Source organism: Pinus tabuliformis, chromosome 9, assembly GCF_031772625.1.
Source record: "Pinus tabuliformis cultivar Carrire ecotype Pingquan chromosome 9, CPIR1, whole genome shotgun sequence".
NCBI lineage: Eukaryota > Viridiplantae > Streptophyta > Pinopsida > Pinales > Pinaceae > Pinus > Pinus tabuliformis.
The window spans coordinates 1,321,863,766-1,321,885,924 of record NC_142307.1 but is presented as its reverse complement, the minus strand read 5'-3'; the positions used below and the strand labels follow the sequence as shown (position 1 = coordinate 1,321,885,924).

At 38.3% G+C, this 22,159-nt stretch overlaps 1 protein-coding gene across 1 annotated transcript in view; it reads left to right on the top strand.

Moving 5' to 3' along the window:
* Positions 1-11,195, top strand: part of LOC149153393 (uncharacterized) — a 420,894-nt gene extending 409,699 nt beyond the window's left edge. The window contains exon 10 of the mRNA XM_089438847.1: positions 10,900-11,195. Coding sequence (XP_089294973.1) covers positions 10,900-10,986 — 87 coding nt within the window. The 3' untranslated portion in view covers positions 10,987-11,195. The remainder of the gene's footprint in view (positions 1-10,899) is intronic.
* Positions 11,196-22,159: the final 10,964 nt, after the last annotated feature.

Sequence of the window (22,159 nt, the reverse complement as noted above, 5' to 3'; positions counted from 1 at the left end):
TCCAATCAAGGACTCAAACAAAACAACATCACATATATAAAACTTTAAAAGTATTTCATCATCATGAGTTATAAACTTATATGTAGCAAAAGTTGCAAAACAAATAAAACTAGCAGCTATCTATCTGAGACCATTGGCCTCTCCCTAGCAGCTTTCTTTCTGTCTTGTTCAGCAATTGCTTCACGAGCTTTTTGTATAACCTCTGCACTAGAAACCATACAAGGCATGACATCTGCATCATATGCAGAGAGTTTAGCCAGATGGTATTTCAATCGTGTAATCCCTCCTGACATCTTGGTCCCACACAAGTTGCATGATATATATGCCTGATTTGCCCCACCAACAGCCTCCCCATACTCCCAAAATGGGTCCAAGGCTTTTGGCATATTTGACATTTGTAGTGAACTAATTCAAACCTAGGGCACAAAAAAAACAAAAAATTGGCATTAAATGAGTATAACTATACAGTGCCCAGCAAACACTCAAGAAACTATTTTAATTTTTAAAGCAACATCTTCATGTTCAGAATTTAAACAACAAAAGCAAGCATAAAAAATGCATAATATATTCATTTTTTTCAGATTTTTAAACATATAAAGCAATAACAACATGAAATAAAGTTTAAACACATTGGCACATAAATATGAAGAAAACACTGATATATATGATGTCAAATAGAAATGATATATCAAAGGCGATACCAAATCGTGCTAATCCCTAATAATTGTCCATTCAAGGACTCAAATGTGGAGAACCAATACAAAATAACATCACATATAATAATAAAAGTATCTCATCATCATGAGTTACATGTAGCATAACAAATAAAACTAGCAGCTATCTATCTACTGCCCTCTCCCCCTTTTACGGGAAAACATGATGGGCTGTTTGTCAGGCCTGCCCCTATTAGTAGAAGGCCCTGACACTGCCTCTGCACCTAATGTCAAATAATGAGTGATAGGCATGGATCTATGCTCTCCTATATCTATAGCAGATGGTGTTGATGCTGATGCTCCCGCAGTGTCCTCCTCCAGCTCCTCCTGCTCCTCCTCTAAGTGCTGCTGCTCCTCTGACTCTGAGTCCTCCTCTTGCTGCCCCTGCTCTAATGGATCATCTGCCACTGGCTCCTCCGGTTCCAACCATGAAGGTGACTCCTCCAATATGGGCTCCTGAGACTCCACCCTCCACGGAGACAATACATCAATATTGTCTAAGGAAATGGCATCTGGATCCACTGGTGATTCTATTTGCCTCACTCGAAGTCAGATGTTGTAATGCACATACACCAAATCGTTGAGGCGTGCGAACTCCAACCTGTAAGAGTGTCAAAAAAAGTAATGAGTCTTGACTCTTGACTCTTGACACTTGAAGGTCATAAATTAAAAATTAAAAATTACAATAAGTGTAATTGCTCAACTGAAGGCTTGAGTTCAAAGTTATACCTGTTGCGCTTTTTGGCGTGTATTTTCTCAAATACACTCCAATTGCGCTCACACCCTGAAGAGCTACATGTTTGACTCAAGATTCGTATAGCCAAATTTTGCAAATTTGGTACCCTTGCACCATAGCTTCGCCACCAAAGATCTACAACAAAATAATGAAATAAAAAATTCAAAAACTTAAAAGTTAAAAGTTAAAACATAATTAAATTCAAATTTCTAATTTCTAATGAGTGATGACTTGTCACTTACGTGGCATGAAGAGGGCCCTTCCCTTAATGGCATCATCAAAGCCAAATAGGCCAACACAATCCTGATAACTATGTATCTCGCGCATGATTTTGCAACGAAGCTCAGAATCAGGTACCATCCTCTCAATACAGGAATGGAGCCCTTCCATCACCTCGCCATCAAAACGAAAATTGCATTTGTATGCAAATGCAGGGTTGAGGAAGAGTGCTGCTGCATGAATGGGTCGATGAAGCATCCCTGTCCACCGATTATCGATCACATCCCATAACATCATCTGCCTATTAAGGCCAGCAGAACCCTTGTCTGCATAATAGGAACGAATGGCCTCCTTGGCCCTATCCATGCCCTCATACAAATAAGGCATTGCAGGCTTCTCTCCATCCACCAATCTAAGAACCTTTACTATAGGTTCGCTAACTGCACATGCTTCTTGTACTCCACGCCAAAATGTCTCAGAGTACACCATTTTTTCAATGGCTCTCCCATCAGGTCTCCTGCTGTATCTACAACCACGCCAATCATCAGACACAAACATTTGCTTCAACTCGAACTGACATCGAAGCAAAGACTGGAGAGTAATAAAGGTTGTGGCAAAACGTGTGATGGCAGGACGCCGCAACTCCTTGTTTTTAGTGTACCTCCTCATAAGGCTAAGAACAAAAGCATGGTTATAAATAAACTTGGGGATGCTCCTAGCCATATCAAGTGCCTCCTTGATGAAGGAGAGTTTCCCCCCACACAATTTGCATGAAAGATATGCACGATTTGTCCCACCATCAGGGATCCCATACTCCCAAAATGGGTCCAAGTTTTTTGGCATATTTGTATTTTGTAGTGGGCTAACTCAAAAGGAAACCTACAGCACCAAAAAAAATTTGGAATTAGTAACTTAATAACTTAATAAGTAATACGAATTTACGAAATTCCATGGGTGCAGGTCTCAATATGAAATCCTCATTCTTCAAAGACAAATGGACTAAACTTTAACAAAGTTCTACAATCTGCAATCTTCACACAAAGGACCCTAGTCAAGCTATGTAGAAAAGAGTCAAAAGACATTAAAATCATAAAATATAAATGTATTCAATAACAGCGTTAGAGGACTGCGATTTGGCTGCTACAGGCAGTGTAACTGTATACATTGAGGATAATAAAAGCATTTATATTTATGCTTCTAATGTTGGCTTATATGCTATCTTCTGAGGATAAGCAACTGTTGGGAAAGATTTCAATATGGTAGAGTGGGAGGGCAACTGTTGTGAAAGATTTCAATATGGTAGAGTGGGAAGGCAACTTTCCTAATCTCAGGCCAAAACATGGGATTATGCTCCATCTATTCTTCTAATATTGGTTCACTAACAATCTTTCTGAGGCTAAATGAGTGTTGAGAGGGGATTTTAATAAGGTAGACAAGTAATTGTAGGAGGTGAAATAAGAGTTGATGTAAAATAAAATCAACACATCAAGTTTTTAATGTGAATTGCAGCCATAAACATCATGATATTGGAGGCTGCTTTACATGGTCCAATACAAGAAGGCATCAGGAAAGAGTACTGGCAAAACATGACGTGTTAACTTTTAAGCCCCCAAAAAAGGATTAGTGTTTTCAAGAACTGAGAACAGATTTGTTGATGTTGGGTTGGATGCTACAGGGTTTGACCAAATTCTGTTGGTTACATGCATGTTGAGACTCATGAGTCATGACAGTGTGACAGTAACCTCATAAGGCAGTTACCTTTGACGGTGACTTTGGCGTTGTGTTGGTGACTTGAAGGCATGATTGTGTTCATGGCAAGAGTCCTTGATGAAGGATTATGTCAGTGACCTGTGAACTGGGTAGCAACCTTCTATAACAAGATCTTGATGAAAGTAATTAATGGCAGCATGACAGCAGTAATCTTGACATAGTGACCTGATGACTGTAATGATAGTTGTTGTGACATGACAGTGACCTTGTTATAACTTATTACCATACAGACAGTGATCTTGCTAAAGCCTAACAGTAACCTTGATATGTTTGGAGTCTGGACAGTATAGCAGATATATCTGAATGCAAAGGACCCTTTTACATGTGCAGAGAAACCTTATGGTTGTGTGGTATATAGATAAACCCTATGGCTGTGAGGATTATGGTAGTATTAACTTGAGAGTGCCAGAAATCTTCTATACTAAGCTTTAGGTAGCAGAACAGAGATTCTGTTGAAGACATTTCTGTAAGCAAAGATTTTGAAAGGAATGATCCTCCTGGAAGTTTGAAGATCTGAAGTTATTATAATTTATAAACTTCACTATTATAATTTATTTGTGACATCAGATTTGTTATATGCGGCAGTACTCTAGGAATGGCAGACTCGTCACTCAACATCTCTTATGGTCTGTTCAACAATATATAAACCCTTTATAATATATATCGATGACAAGTGTTATAGTCTTGTTCACAATCGAAGTTGTGAACAAGACAATCTTGAATACCTTAGGCTGCAGCGTTGCGTTGACGGCTGGACGTTGAACAGCGAAGAGTCAAGACGTCGGGACTCGGACGATTGCACCGGGTAAACCCTCCTTCGCAGGCTGCAGCACCGACCGCCAGGTTCCGTCTCTCTCCAGCAACGAAAACATTAACAAAGTGACGGGTTCACCAAAACAATATAACCATTTTATAACCACATTAAACCTAGCCCGCGATATTTACAGTCGTGGCGCGATATTTTCATAAATATCGCCGAAATTTCGGAAATCTCGCGAGATTTTAAAAACACGAAAATATCGCGCTATTTTCCAGCCGAAATTTCGTTTTCGCCAAAATCGCGCGATATTTACGAATATCGCCGAAATATCGGCGATATTATCAACACTGTGTTTTACACATTATTGAGATTGAAAAATTGCTCCATCTGTAATATCCATGTTGCAGGATCCTTGCCATCAAACTTTCTCATATCGATTTTTGGAATATGGTGGGTCTTTGATCAAACATTAGAGTCTATGGAATCATAATTAACATTTCTTTTGTTCTCATCATGAGTTTCCTTTACTACCCTTTCACCATTAGTGACCATTTCTTGTAGCAACTTATTCATATTTATCTTCAATTCTTCCATCTTATCATCCATGCCATCAATTTTAGCGTCCATGCCATTCATCTTAGCTTCCATGCCATCCATCTTAGCTTCTACGCCTTTCTTTAAACAATTCATCTTAGCTTCTACACCTTTCTTTAAACAATCCATCTTATCTTCTACATCTTTCCTTAAACCATCCATCTTAGATTCTGTTGCTTTTTGTGCAAGTGACACTTGTTGCACTTGGTCTCATAATTTTGATATATCATGTTGCATTTCTTCATGTTCTTCATAAGTCATGCTAGAGCTTTCACATTGCTTACTAGGTGTTTGCATTTTCTTTCCTCAGGGCATCAATTACCGATTCAAACTAATTTTTCAAACCAAGCTTATGCAAAAATTTAAAAAAAACTACACACCTTTTTTCACTTTGCAGAAGCTTGATATTGAATCTGATGTATCTCTGCAATTTCGGATCATCCAGTTCTGAAATTACGATCTGCAGTAGCCCTCTGTGTCCTCTTTCCAATGCCACCAGTCTGATCCAAGTTGGATTCTTCAAGGAAGAGTTATGCACAATCTCCCAAGATGACTTGATTATAGACTAGTTCAGTAGAGTGAACTTGTACGACGTGCCATGAGTCACTATTTCGACCTTTGGATCTGAAAAAGATATACAAGAAACTACAGTCCGTCCTCTTTCTGTACCTTCTTACGAAATTTCAATCCGATGCTCAGAGAGAAATTTATGACGATTTTCCCCAGGTCACCTGTTTGGAATGTAATTCAGGAGTCTGCAAAAAGACCAACTTCCTCAGATCATATCTCCGCAAATATAGCGCGAAAAGCTCTGAAATTCGGACCTGTGATTCAGCGCGATTTCTTCTCAAATGGGTTTTTTTTTTAGCTTCTAAAACGTCGCAGAAAAAAGTTATAGTGAAAATGCCACGATGACCTGTTTGGAGTAGCGAAACCCTAGAATCCAAAGCTCTGAAACCAAATGTTATGAAACCAGCTCACAAAAAGATAGAAAAGACAGATCCACGCCTTAGAATTCAGCCTCTTCGAGGGGGAAACCTCCTTTACATTACATAAATGAGGAATTCTTGAATGATTCAAATGACAAAACCTCCTTTCTATATATAGGAGTCTAAGGAGTCAAAATATAACTCACCCGACCTAACAATAATAATATAAGGCCACAAAAATAACAATAGAGGGATTCTATGGGGCACATTAATAACAATATGGGGACAATAGGGGCACAAAAATATTAATAAGGGATACAACTACAATAGTAATGGGGTAATCACTAGTATTATAGGGACCCAACAATAGCTGAGCTTGCTGAACTGTGGTCAATTTCCCTGACAGGGAGGGTGCTGCTAACGGAGTCGTCTTGGGGGTGTTTGCAGAGACCTTTCCAATCCTGCCCTCTTTTTCCATTGTCGCTTTAGGGAATTTTTGCACCAGAGGGCATTCCTTATACAGATGCCCGACCTTGTGGCAGCGGCGGCATCTGAATGGCACTCCCTCGTAATATAGAATTTGAACCCTAGTAAAATTCCACCATTGAAGTGTAATCTTTTCCTCCAAGCCCTCCCGAGTATCCAGGTGCACTAGGATGTGGGCTAGAGTGCGATTCTTGGACTGGATAATGGATTTATCATAATCCAGAAATGTGCCCAGGGTGTTCCCAATTCGCACAAATACCTCTTCTAACCAGTACTGAAGGGGTAAACTAGGTAATCGCACCCATAGGGGTCTGGCGCCGATCTGTTCTCTTTTTGGGTCAAAAAGAGGGCTCCATCTTTTAAGCAGTACAGGGGCCATTTCAATGTGCCAATACCGGGTGAGCGCCATGTTTGTGTATTCTTCAAGGGCGAAGTGGAGCGCAAACCATCCTCGTGGGAGGATCTGTACTTCTGGGAGTTGTATGAAGATCTTCCCCCAGATTTCTTTTACCCATAACCCCAGTCGTTTCGCCGAGTAGGTTCTTCCTCGAACCCTACCCACCAGAACTTTCCCTGCCTTGTCTGCAACTTCTCCCATGGTGAGTCCTTCCCCAAATTTGATGGTGTAGTCCTTTCCTGAGGCCTTTACACACTTTGCTTTCCTTTTTTCTGTTCTCGACGCTGTTGGATGATCCTGCAATGGGTCTGAGGGGTTCAGAGTTTCATGCTGGGATTGTTGAGCCGCAGATATTACCCTGATTACTGGGGTTTCGAAACATCTTGAAGGAGGGGCCGAGACGTGTGTTGTCGCACAACTGCTTGGAGTGCCGAGATTTACCATCTGTGTCCCAGCTCCCGCAGGAATCTCACAATCTGGGTGGGAGGAAGGATTGGTAGAGAAGAGATGATCCACAGCTGGCAAGGGATCAAAGGGAGGGGATGAGGAAATGGCCAGGAGGTTGAGGGTTCCGGGAGATAGCCGGGGGTAGTCTAGGGCAGGGGAGTCAATGGAGAGGGTCGCGATGTGGAGGGTGGAAGCAGTTAGCCTGGGGAGGGAGACAACCGGCGATGGGTTCGAGCAAGACGACACTGTGGAGGGAGCGAGTGCCGACTTAGGGTTTGGGTGGTAGAAAATGGGTTGTTCCAGGTAAGGGTCCAGTGAATAATCCACCGCATCTAAATCCATTCCCTCCATGCTAAGCCTAGGAAAGGTAGACCATAACTGTTGATAGTCAGGAGTAGGTGCAAGCGAGGGCAGCTGGTTGTGGAGGGAGCCCCGGGGATTACAGCGTCTGCAGTTAGCCGTAATCCGAGTCATGGCTAGAGTAAGAAAACCGGTGGAGTGCCATCTCCCCTCCAGTATCATGTTCTTTTCTAAGTTATTCATGAACATGTTCTTCTTTCCATTATTTGAATGAATATTATATGTTACAGAATTCATCCTAGATAGATGCTCTGTTTCATTCCATTTCAAATAATACCAGTGTTTTTCATCTAAAGTTAAGCATAAAATTCATCCTTGATAGATGATTTATGTTTAATGGGTTTTGATTCTTAATTCATCTACCATATGCTACAACAAATTTAAAGATCCAGAAGTTTTGACTACCTTGCCCTTGTCATAGATCTGCTCCATAACCAATTATTGATCACTTTAATCAATTAGACTCCACTGCCCAATAGATATCTCTATAGCTCTGCCATCAAACTTTTAAAAACTTATTCCTCTCTAATCTTAATACCTAGCCTAAAACCTAAGACAACTAGTCATCTAAGTGACTGAAGATTCATATAGAGAGAGCCCTCTTTGAAGCTGGAAGGGCTAGATTCTAGTTTTAAAGTGGTTTGCTGTTACATTTGGGTTCCTCTCCTCAACCTGGAGGAATTACAAAGTGCTAACACAATGGCGCCATTTTCAGGGAGCGAAAGGTTCCATCTTCCCCGAGAAAGAACCGTCAAGTTTTATATCTGATTACTGATGGTGAACAATGATCAAACACAAGAAGATTGCACCATTCACCTGGTGATTCCATTCAATGTTACATTCAGATTCAAAGATTCCACTGGAGGATGAACCTTACTTGACAGTGAAATGGAGGGACATTTTAGAAAGACTAGGTATGAAAGCTTTTGTTTTTTCCATGAAATCTTATTCTTTTTCATTTGATGCCTCTTGTCCTTTTGTGAATATGTGAAAAGAATTTTCCTTTACTTGTCATATTCTAATGATGACTAAGATCGGTTTTATGAGTCTCATGTGACCCAAGACATTGTCATACCTTATGTACCAAATCCTATATCTTCCAAGTTTCAAGAGAGATATAAACCTCTCAAATTTCCTCCTCTTCTCCATGAATTTCCTCCAAATTATTTCAAGTATCTTCCTAAGTTTGATGGAGAGCTTGAGAACATTGCAGCTGAAAAGCACATCCATGCTTTTGAGTGTTTTATAGATTTGTTGGAAATTGAACAAGATGATGTATGTATGAGAGCTTTTGCTCAATCATTGCAAGGAGAAGTTAAGAAATGGTTTAGAAGTCTTCCAGCTAGAAGCATTGCCAATTTCCAGCAGTTTGAGCACACTTTCCTTGCCAGATGGGAAGCAAAGAAGAACCCTCTGCAGATATTGGTTGAATATGACAACCTAAGAGAAGTCCAAAAGAATCAGTTCAAGAGTTTTCAGGCAGATTTATTAAGGTGTACAACTCAATACCTGTTGAGATAACCCTCCTCCCCCCACCCCCCACCCCCCCCAAAGGTTGGATTTGCTTCATTACCCTGATGGTTTCGATGTTGAGCTTGCTTATCAGCTCAGAGAAAGGAATCCAGCCACATTGGAGGATATGCAGAAAAATGTTGTTGGAGTGGAAGCAAATCTGTTGAACAAAAAGGCCAAAATGAAAGCTGAAAAGAAGGGAGTGGTTAAGGAGGAGCCTTCATCATCATCATATAGCAAGTTGGATGTTATGATGAAAGCAATGGAAAATCTGGTAGAAAGGTTAACTTTGGAAAACAAAGTTGTTGTTAGAGAACAATAAGCTCCCCCTCAAGTAAGAAATCCCAATTTCTAAAGACCTCAAGTTCAAATAAAGCAAAGAGACCAAACAAATCAAGGATATCAGCAGCAAATAAGACCTCCTTTCCAAGAAAATTTTGTAGGAGATGAAGAGTTAGATGGTGAAGTGTATGAACATAAGGCTGAACATGAACAAAAAACAACTGATCTGAATTTTGAGCAAAGGGTTAATAATATTATGCATGTTCTTGAAGCTTTTAATGTTGATGATGTTGCAGAAAATTATAAAGAAGAAGTTGCTGGCCCAAACTCTTTTGTTGTTGATTCATGTCACCATGAGCTAGAAGCTGATTATTTTATGTATTCACTTGAAGACAATCATGAAAGGGAATTGTCAAATCAACTTATGTTTTATGACATTGTAGAGGTTTCTGATTCACCTATCTATGATGAATACGTGGGTGATTATGATACTGATCTTATAAAGCAACCAACTGTAGGATCACAAAGTGGTTCTTTTCGAACAATTAATGACAGTTTTCAGCCCACATATCATAATTTCAAAATTTCAAATAGAGAAAGCAGCGAGCCTACTGGGGGTGATTCTTTACGCTTGTGATTTTCTTCATTTGAATTACTAAGAAATTGTTTTAAGGTCAATAATCAAACACACAAATTAGAGGGTATGGAAAATCACATAGGATTTTTGGAGTTGAATTATGATGACATGTGGCCTCAACAATATTTTCAGGGTCCTAATGTGGGAAACCAGGTAGTTTCTCCTTTGGATGATAAAGGGAAAGATATAGACAGTCACTTAAATTTTTCTTCAGATCTTTTATTTGCTGAAATCTTTGGAGAAGCTAGTAATAGCTCAGAAATTTTATGCATGAGAAACCTTGACAGTGAACCAGTTTATGATAGTTATATTTCATAGTCACAAAATGGTGAGTCGGCTCAGGATTATTCTTTGCCATTATGTTTTGCTTCATTTGAGTTCTTGAAGAAAAATCTTACGATCATCATTGAAACAAAAAAATGTGATTTGATACAAAATCACCATAGTTTATTAGAACAAGCTCACAATGGCAAAAACTGGGAGCGACCTTCTCAGGTTTTCAAAGATCCTATAGTTGATTATATGAAAGATTTCAACAGTCAATATTTGCATATTTTAATTAGTTGTAAGTCTGCAAATGAAGATGATGGTCAGCTAGTATAAAAAACACTCCCAGGAATGATTTTATTGCAACAGTTTTATGCATATTTTCAGTCCTTTCGTGACAACTCTAAATTGGCTTTGTGTGAGAGAAAAGATGCAGTTGAAAGGTTGCTACAATATGATTGTCTCATGTTTTCATTTGAGGATCCTTGTGCCACGTTCTTAGAGTCAGCAAGTGGGCCTAAGATCTTCAATCTTTTCAAAGTCGATTTTTTGCAAGTTTTTACTGGAGTTGTCATTAAGTAGGTTTCTCATTTTTCCTCTGAAGGAGTGTAAGAAAGTAGATGGAATAGTTGACAAAGTACTTATATGGTTGCACTGGATTTTTTATTTTACCTAATCAAGTAGCTCAAAGATTAGCTTAGTGTAGGTAGTATTTTGAATACGCTCAGTATTTTGAGCACTTCCTTCAGCAGTGAGTTTACAATAGTTGCAGTTTGGTTTTCACTCCCAGCTTCAGCTATGGGCAGTAATTTCAGTTCAAGTTTCAGTTTGCATTTGGCTTCAGTTGGAGAAGGTCACAGGTCAGAGCAGGTTGTAGTTTTCAAGTTGGGAGCATCCCAATGGATCAGTCTACTAGTCTACATTGTTCTTTGTCACCTCACAGGGAGGATGTAATCCCCATTGGAACCAATGTTAGAGTCCTATGCTATAGTAATCAAAATCAGGTTTATTCTTTTCATCATTTTGGTCAATTTGTAAAGTGTTGCTATGATCTCATAGAGATCAAGTCCTTAGTTTTTGTGAAGAGTGTGAGATCAGAGTTTTGGCACTCCTTATGTATGCAGGTTTAAAGGAGGTTTAAAGAGTGGCAACATCATCCATAAACTATATTTCTTAGTCAGATATTTGAACATTAGGTCGAATCATTCAAGTAAACACTTGTTGCACAAATTTGCTGCGCTTTTGTTGTAGGTGCAGATTTTGAAGAAATGGAGTTTTATAGCTTGAACAGGTGTTATCTAACTAGTTTATGATGATCCTAAGGATGTCTCTCACTTGCATATCACATTTAGAAGGCTAGAGGATGATCTGAAATATGAAAAGAGAGAAGTCACTGCGCTTTTGCTGAAGGAATGAGAAAATGCAACAAATTTGTTACGCTTTTACATAGTCATTAGTTTAACCATAAAATTTGACTCCAAAATTCTTGAAATCATTTTCTATGGTTGTGACAAGTGTCCTTAAGAATTTCGATATTCAAGCCTCATTCTTGTGAAGGCATTCAACGTATCCAAATTCGTTACGCTCAGCTTTTGTGCTTTCTCTTTAGAAGTTGATGTTTAAAGAAAGGGAGGATGCAGTATGATCAGCTGTGTTTTGATATGTATATGATGTTCCAACAATCATTCATCACCTATACAACCCTTTAAGAATTCAAGGATGTCTCAAAATTCACAAAGAGATGAACTTCTTGTGCTTCTGCTGCGTTTTTTACTGTTTTAGCAGTCAACTTCAAGATTCGTTTCTGACTAGCTGGAGATGAATTTTGAAAAACCAAAAGAGGTTTTTGTCAAGCATGGGACAAGTAACAAAAAACTATGATATTTTACACAGATATCATGGTTTGGGAGGTTTGAAATGACCTTTGAGGCCTATTTTTCAAAGAATAAAATTATGTATTTTTTCCTGTTTCAGCCATTGTTTGTTGGTGCGCTTTTATAAGAGTTAGAAGCGAATTTTTGAAAACCAAAAGAGGTTTTTTTCAAGAATGGATAAAATAACAAAAAAATTATCTGTTTTTACACAGGTGTTACAGTTTGGGAATTATAGGTGTCACTTTGAGACCCATTTTTCACAATTTCGCTAAGCCAGATTTGCTGACAGAGTTCTAGAATTTTTTGGAATTCGACTTGGTGGATCTCCAACTTGGCATAATTGACTCCAAATTGATTTGGATGATGAATTTTGAAGATTTTTCTACCCAATCCCATGATTTTCTCTTCAGTTAGCATTTTTTTGGTTAGTCAAAAACCAAACCCTAGATAGTTGGATATGGGCAGATTTTCCAAATATTTTATTCCTAAAGCATTGTAACCTCTTCCTATCTTTGGGAAAAGGATGGATTTCAACTTCCTTAGTCCAGGGATGAGCTAATTGTATATATTTCATGAATTTTAGTGTGCAAAAGGTTGATTGGGGAGTAAAAAGAGAGATCTTTTCTTTGATATTGTAAACTATGGAGTTTTAATACAAGTGATTAGTACAGAAGTACATAACTCTTTTTCTCAAGGATTCTTGTGTCATTAGCTTCTGGTGATGTGCTTCTTTCTACGTTTATGTGTTATTTTCTAAGTTATTCATGAACATATTCTTTCCATTATTTGAATGAATATTATATGCTACAGAATTCATCTTAGATAGATGCTCTATTTCATTTCATTTCAAATAATACCAGTGTTTTTCATCTAAAGTTAAGCATAAAATTCATCCTTGATAGATTCTTTATGTTTAATGGGTTGTGATTCTTAATTCCTCTACCATATGCTACAATGAATTTAAAGATCCAGAAGTTTTGACTACCTTGCCCTTGTCATAGATCTACTCCATAACTAGTTATTGATCACTTTAATCAATTAGACTCCATTGCCCAATGGATATCTCTATAGCACTACCATCAAAATTTTAAAAACCTATTCTTATTTGATCTTAATACCTAGCCTAAAACCTAAGACAACCTGTCATCTAAGTGACTGAAGATTCATATAGGGAGAGCCCTCTCTGAAGCTGGAAGGGCTAGATTCCATTTTTAAGTGGTTTGTGGTTACCTTTTGGTTCCTCTCCTTAGCCTGGAGGAATTACAAAGTGTTAACATTCAACACCACCATTTTCTTGCTCGTGCCCCACTTATTCAGAGATAATGATATGCTTGGATCACATTGCCCTGGCCAACTACACATTGCACCTAACACTTGGCAGTTGATCCAAGGCCTAGAGGAGATTATGTATTTCCTAGGGATACATGGGAGGGCATGTGTCATATTCTAGCCCTCATTGATGGAGCATCAACTTGATATTGAGCCACTTATAGACCCATGAGACCATCACTTGTGTCCGAAACCCACTTGGGAGCACCACATGATGTTTTCCTTGGAGATCAAGGGGTCACCCTCTTTGACCATCATTCATGGAGGCCTCTTCTTCATCATGTCACTTGAGGACTCAACTAGGCCTTCCAATGGCCCTTTTCACTATTACTTTATCATTTCAACTTCATTTGGATGGCTTATCTTCCACATTTGAGCTATTTGGTGGACTTGTGACCAAAGTTAGTGTTATTTTGCACATTAAAGTAAATTTAGGGGCATCTTAGGCTAAATCAAACTTTTAGAGGCCCATATAAATAAAGTGAGACCTCACTTGTATTGTTCATCATAATCACTACTTGGATATCTCTTCTTGAGAATTTCACACTTTTCTCTTGGTTGTTTCTTGGAGATCTCTTTATGCATTTCAATATTTTTGGAGCTGAAATTTCATTATCTCATGGAGCCACCATCTTGATTTTAGATTGGACATATCTCTTGTTGTCTTGTAAGTAATATTGTTAAAGGTCTTTTTTGCATGAAAAATGTCTAATGTGTGGAAATTTTGTAACTAGCTCTTTCCTTTGTGCCCTAATTTTTTAATATTATTGTAAAAGATTGTTGGGTTGCAAATTTGTGCATGTTATTCATTGATAACAAGTAGATGAATGTTCCTAGTGGAGTAAAACTTTCTTTCTTCCATGAAAATCCATAGATTTTAGGTGGGTAAATGTTAAAGAGTGTTTGTTAGGGCATCACTTTTTAGACTTCTTGAAGACAATTTGGACCAAATTTCAAATCACATAGACTCCATAGCCCAAGGATAAGGCACTAATCCAAACAAAATTCATGATCACCCCTTTTTCCCTTCTATTTTTCTCGAAATTTTTTAGCGTCCAAACCTAGATGACCTTGCTAGGGCTTGTTGCAAATTACATTAGGGGAGGAATTGTTCAATTCTGCTTGGATAAAGTATTGTGTTGGTGCCTCCTCTAGGAATCCTCAAGGTTTCATGCAATTCCCACAGTTCATTTTTTAGAAATCTCCAACCCTAAATTCAACTTTGAAACCTATCTTGAACATTTAGGCGTGGTGGTCTCCTTGAGGGTTTTGCACATTGTATTCAGTGGAATATATCATTCAAACCCTTTCTCTTATCCCATGTTGACCTAGAAAGCACTTTGGAGAGCCCTATCCCATGAATATATGTAAACCCTAGGTCTCATGTGGTCCTATTTTAGGTCTTTCAAGCATAGCAATAGCCTATCTTGGAGTGATATATAACCTTACAAAGCTTCCTGAGAGGTCCTTATCATGTTTTGAGCCTTGACCTTAGGCCTTCTTGTCATCATTGAATATCATTAGCCCTAGATCTAGGTTTCCTCATAGGTATTTCTTGGAGAGCCTTTAGCTTCTCTTGGAGCATTGAGCCCTTATTTGAGCCTCTCCTTTGAATAGGCCTTAGAAATCACATCATGCCTTTTCATTGATCCTATCATTATTAGTGATTTCACTCATATTGGGACTCCTCCCATCGGTGAAATTCCGTAAAGATTAGGGACACTGACTAAGGTGACAATGGGTCTCTGTCCCAAGTGTTGTTGTGCCCTCTATCCTTTTCCCATTTACAAGTCCTGCTAGTTTGTGTAGAAACAAGTCTACTTGAAGCCTCAACATTCTCCTCTGTATCCATCAAGGTCTACTTGGCCCATCTCGGCCTTCTCCTCATAGAGCTTGAAGGAATATATCGCTCCTCCTCTTAATATGAAGACTATGTCCCTCTAGTTAGTCCCTCGTTAGCCTTTGGAGCCTCTCACTCCTGATCCTTTGTTGTTGTTGGACCTATCCCATGTGAACTCCTAAAGATCCCACCCTCCTTAAATCTGGCAAATTGCAAATTGTAGGTCACTCTTAATTCCTTCTTGATTCTTGCTTCCCTGTGGCAATCCTTAAACTCGTTGGAGTTATATTCACCATCATTATCTAATCTCAATACCTTGATCTTCTTCACAGCCTCGTTCTCCACAAGAGCTTTGAACTCTTGAAGCCAATTGAATAACTCATCCTTGGTCTTCAGGAAGTAAATCCATGTCCTCCTGAAATAGTCATCTATGAATGTCACCAAATAATTGCTCCCTTCAATCCAATGTCCTTCATCTTGAACTTTGAAGCAAGGTATTCCTTGCACATCCATATGAGCTTTTCCAATGTTGTCAAGAAGAGATTGCCAACATAGAGGAGTAAGATGAGTGACTTACCCTCAACAAGTACATAGTACAAGTTTGTGTCCGCCTCATTCTTGGTAAAGCCAAATCCATGTAGGTACCCATTAATCCTAAAGTAACATGCCTGAGGTGCCTCCTTAAGTTTGTATACAACTTTCTTAATCTGCATACATGGGACTCCCTCCCATGCACCTCAAATCCATGAGGCTACTCAACATACACCTCTTCTTCAATCACCCCATTGAGGAAGGAATTCCTCACATCCATTTAATAACATCCTCCAACTCATCTTTGAAGCAATATATTGACTAACCATATAGATGCATATCTGGTGACAGGTACAAATGATGCCTTGTAGTCTAATCCATCCTTTTGTGAGAACCCTCTCACCATGAACATGGCCTTATACTTCTTGATATTTCCATCAATTGCACGCTTAATTTTATAGATCCATCGAGAAGTGACCATTAACTTCCCTTTAGGCCTTGGTACTATCTCCCACACATTTTTATTCGTGATGGAACTATACTCTTCCACCATGGCATCCCTCTAGACCTACTGATCTACTGCATCCTCAAAGGTAGAAGGCTCAAACTCACTCATATTGCTCATCAAGGCCAAATAACTAGAAATTTGGTGGTTGTTCTACTATCCCTAAAGGTCTTACTCGAATCCTCCACATGCTCCATCGAATCCCTCAAGTTTTGCTCGATCCATCTCGATCTTCTCCTGGTAGAGATTGAAGGAATATCTTGCTCCTCGTTATCTAAAGATTGTATCCTTGTTTCCGGTCCCTCGTCATCCTTCAGAGCCTCTCACTCCCCATCCTTTATCACTATTGGATCTATTGCATGTGACCTCCTAAAGGTCTTACCCTCCTCAAATTTTACATCCCTTTTGACAACTTTCTTCCTTTGTCTTAGAATGTAGACCCTATAGGCCTTTGAAGTCTCATTGTATCCAACAAAAATTCCCCTTTTTGATGAGGGCTCCACTTTATTCCTCTTATCTAAAGGAATGTGGCAATGTATTAAACTACTACAGATGTGTAGATGACTCACCTTTGGTTTTACTCTTGTAAAAGCCTCCTCAGGATTCATGTCCTCCATTATCTTGTGAGGACTCTTGTTCTGTAGGTGTATAGTCATATTACAAGCCTTCACCCATAAGAACATAGGAAAATTTTGATCATGGATCTTGGCCTTGGCTACTTCGACTACCCTCATGTTATTTCTCTCTGCCACTTCATTTTGTTTTAGATTGTCGGTCACTCTCAATTCTTACTTACTTCATGCTTCCCTACATAAATCCTTAAACTTGTTGGAGGTATACTCGCCCCCATTTTTTGATCTTGGGACCTTAATATCATTCCTAGTCTCGTTCTCCAAAAGAGATTTGAACTCTTGAAACCAATCAAATACTTCATAATTGGTATTCAAAAAGTAAATCCATGTCCTCCTGGAATATTAATTTATGAATGCCACAAAATAATTGCTCCCCAAGATAGACTCCACTAACATAGGACCACATTTGATAAATTGAAAATTTTTCATTATGTGAGGGATTATGTGATCCTTCACACCATCCAAAATGATGCTCCTAGCTCATATATCTTTCATCTTATGTTCAACCACAAATTAATCTACACCCAACACAATTTTCCTTCATTAAATTTCTTAAGAAATTCTAGGTAGACCGACATAAATAAAAAAATAGAGTTGTTGGGCACTTGGAAACTCAACCCCATTGGGAAAAATGGCCTCAAATAATTCAACCTCTAGAAATCAAACCACCTGAAGCAAATCAACACTGGAGAATTAATTTTCCTCACTAGCAAATTGGCCTCCCTTTCTCCCTACCTCATACGATCCTTGCACACTAGAGAAATCCACATCTCTAGATATTTTGGCCTCCTCGACAATTCAACCCTCTTCTTTAGCAACTTTCCCCCCTCTTTCTGGAACTCGACCTCCTTGAATTTCTCTCCTCACTTTTCTTTATTCTACTCAAGCCTTTCGCTCTAGAGAAAATCTCTTCTTCCACGATTGTGTGTCTTCACCTCTCCCCTAGGATTATTTTATAATTTCATTAAGCTAAAATGTCTAACCCTAATCTCCCAAGTGATCAATGGCTAGGATTAAATCCTAACCCTCAATTGAGATCAACAATTGATATTATATCTAAGTCACTTAAATAACTGTATTATTTGTCCTTAGAACTTTGGCATAATAGTCCACAATAATTAATTAAATTGATTATTGTACTTTTCCTAAGTTAACCTTAGGAAAGATATCATAATATCACTTACTCCGCCAAGAAATCACCTAAAGAGGCAATCAAATATCTTCTCCATGCTAAGACACCAAGCCAATGTAGAAGATGTTCCTAAGCTACAAATGCTTCAAAACATACTACATTAGCCAATTTCATAGGGCAAATGTTAAAATGTCAATTGAGAAAATAGTACATGGTTAAAAAATGCTTAAGGGTCACAATAAACCAATAAATTTGATGTTGATAATGAAGCATTAACTTTGAATATTCAATACTATCCACATATAGCCTTGAGCATTGATTATGCCACCTACAATATTATCATCTTCATCACTAGGTTGAGATGCAATATCATCCATGGTAGACCAAGCAAGTTTTCATTTTAAGGATTGTCCTCATCATTATCACTGTGGACATATTCAACACCTACAACTCACCATGTAAAAACCCCTCTATATATTCAAATGGATTCCTTGAATGAAGGTTATACTACTATGCACATAAGAAAAATTATATGCTCTTTTAAGGGGAGTCGTGTTCCATTCTTAGAGAGTGGATGAATTCCTTCTAGCAAGGAAGGAACAATATATTCAAAATAGAAAGTATGGTTAAAGATTTTGGAGCATTGGGACTTGACGCCCAAAAATTCTCCATCATGCAACAATATCTTTCTATTCATATACATGTGTTTGATGTCCTACTTTGCATTTAGATTGATCGTAGGGGAGGTTAAGGTACTAAATTCAATACACTATACTCATATCACATTTGTTAAACATAAAAAAAATATGCATATTGTTTATCACATAAAAGAAAAACCTATTTGGCCTCATCATTTGTAATGGATAGAATCCTATTCGATCTTTCAATATACCCTTTTAGATTAAGGGCATACACAACATGTGAAAATAGGTGTTTAGTTTGTTCCATATCTTCTCTATTAGCATGTGGATTCTTTTAAGAAACTCCAACAAGGGGTTTCTCTTACAAATGTTTCACATTACCTTAACCACCATACTATCAATACATTCATATATTTTGCAAATACTGAGAATCGTAAATTACATATTTTATCAACTCAACAATTGGGGATGTGGTGAGGGACAACATTTCTTTAATGAACCCACCTATCTTCACTAGTAAGAATTTCTCTCATCTTCATCCCTTGAGGTGATTTTGACTAGGACCATTTATTCTACTTGCAATGCATGTGACTCAACCATACATTCAAGAAGAATGAGGTATGAGGCATATTAGGTTTTAAGAATCACATCTTTTATTTCATCTAGATCATCAACCCAACTACTTTGAAAACATGTTATGCATCTCATGTACATTTGGAGGGACAACCTTTTTGACTGCATATTTCAACACTTCAAACATGAAGGTAGCATTCTTCATAAGATTTTGGGATCCATGTGGTTGGGAGTGTGTTGGCCATTGAAGATCACTTGAATGACTCCATGCCCGAAGATATGTCAGAGGCTTCATGTACCATCAAAGTTCATATATCATCAAAGTTTTTAACTCTATCTTCTTCTTCTCATCTTCTTTTGTATTGTACTCAAATTTCACAAGCCCTATGGGGATGTTGTAAAGCGATGCTAGTGTGATGAATTGAGTCATGTAACATGCCTAGGTAACTCGAGACATTATCATCATGTGATTTTACTCTGGGAGGTTCTTTTTACTTGGTTAATTATTGGTATTTTTTAGCACTTAATAATTAATTGAGTTTTTTCCTCCAAGCATAACCCCAAATCCAGAGTGCGGCTTGATGGAAATACCTTGAATGAGTCATAGGGTCTAGAGTAATTTTATATTACCATACTAGATCACTCATAAAATTTTGCGGAATTTGATTAGGTCTAGGGGTTAGTTTTTTAATTTTTAAAATTCCTAGCAGGGTAGAAATTTTAATAAATTATGATTGTAAAATGAAAAAAGTGATGTATAGAGAATTTGTATGGGGTGTGTGTGCTAAAAGTTACACCTCTCACCCTCAAATTTCTACTAAGACACACATTTAGGGGTAAAAAATAAGTTATGGACCTTAAAAACTGGTTTTTCATAAGTTTTATGGAAAATGTGGCAATAAATTAGCCCAGAAATAAATTAAATGGAGAAAAATAAAAATAAAAATCCATGTGACAAGATGACATGGAAATGACTTGGAAATTATCCCAAGTCAAAGATCAAGTGAAGGAATATTCAAAGAGTCATTTGACACGTGACATCATTAAGGCATTGAGCACATGGGGAAATCGAATTCCTAGCCACAATTGAGGAATTCGACTTAGTGACTTGGAAAATTGAATTTCTTGGAGGATCTTGGAATATTTAGAAAATATTGTATTGGAGAATTTTTTGGAGTCTTGTCTCCACTTCCAGCTTCACTTCACCTCACTCACAACGACTACACTTTGATTTGGGGATCCATGCAACACCCAAAGAGGCCCACACATTTCTTGTTGGAGACTGAATGCATAGAAAGGAGGGGATATGTCACTTCATGGATTGATGAATGAAATTTGATGGGAGTTAAGTCTCTCTTGGTTCACACTTGGCATCTACTTTCCTCGCTCTTGGAACTCACATTTTTTGATGGAGAATATGTTGGCCACCTCAGGGATTTCGACTTGGATTGACTCCACATGTGTCATAGCCACTCCACACTTGGAATTTGAGTTTTTCTTCTTGGGATATTCTCCAAGTCCACTTGTCACATTTTTGTTTCATTGGGATTTTCTCCCATTTCTCTATTTAAGTGAGCTTTGGTCTCTCACTTTGTAATCTTGATACGATCTATTGGGTTTAAGGAGACTTTGTTGTTGGCATTATGACACAGGCTTGGCACTATGGCATAGGTATTATCCTTGATGGCAACACACTCGGAAAATCACTCAGTTGACAGTTCAGGATCACAGACTCTCAGAATAAAGGAAAAGGAGGTATACGCAGGTTCTCGTTGACCAAGCTGCGTATACACGCAGATTCACATACCAAAAGGTGCATATGCGTATACACACACTTTCATGCACAGAAAAGCGTGTACAGTTTGGAAAACTTGGTTTTTGGTCCTTGGTATTCAAACCTATGGTGTTGGACCATAGTATCTCGTCCGAAGTATTGAACCTAGGTATTGGTTCTAAGTGGTTTTGGACCATGGTATTGAGTAAGGCCTAAGACTATAAAAGGGAAAGGAGATCATTAGGAAAGGGCACTCAAGTATTGGATATCTTATGAAGAACAAGATCTAGAATACTGGTCATTGGGTAATGGGGCATAGCTGGATCTGAATCAAGGAGGAACCTGAGCGTTAAAAGAAGGATAAGTTCTGTTGATGGGTCAAGATCTCAAGGCTTGAAGAGAAGTATCTTTGTCTGATTTTAATCTATTATATTTGGCGGCTGACTTGATCTATAAATTTGATGAACTTGGTATAACTAATGTCTAAATATTTGAAAAAGGGAAAATTATCTTCTATATATCTGTACGCATGTTCCGCATAGAAAAGTGTTGGAAATAATACTAAGAGAGGTGGTGAATCAGTATTATCAAGTCAATTATCTTTCATTTCATAATCAGATTTGCATGCGCTACTTCAGTTAGTGGAAACGACATATATACGCAACTTTAGTTAAGGAAACTCGCGTATAACTTGCAGACTTATATTTAATTTATTCGTCAAATGTTGATTAAGAAGAACCTGCGTATATCTCTTTTTCCTTCATTCTGAGAGCCTGAATTGTGATCTGTCATCTGAGTGAGTTGCCATTAAGGACAACACCTGTGTCATAGTGCCAAACCTGTATCATAATGCCAACAATCTCCCCCTTTGGACTTGATGGCAACCCCAAGTCACTCAAAGTCATTCTCCCCCTTTGTCATCAAGGGCAAAGGGTGATGCTCCCCCTGAGTACATGCTGAAATATTTGCTCTGTCGTGCTTTCCATGCTCCCCCTGACTGTAGGCAAGGTCTACAAAAAGATGTTCTACAAGAAGAAACATGACTTTAGACTCATTCATACATCCATCTACCAACCAAGTGGGTTTATACCAATATTGACTCATCCACCCAACCAAGTGGGGATACACCAAAAGTTTACACATGATAAAACAAGAACATTACATCATCCATCCCAGGCATAGTGGGGAAACCAACATAGGTCGTTACATGACCTTGATA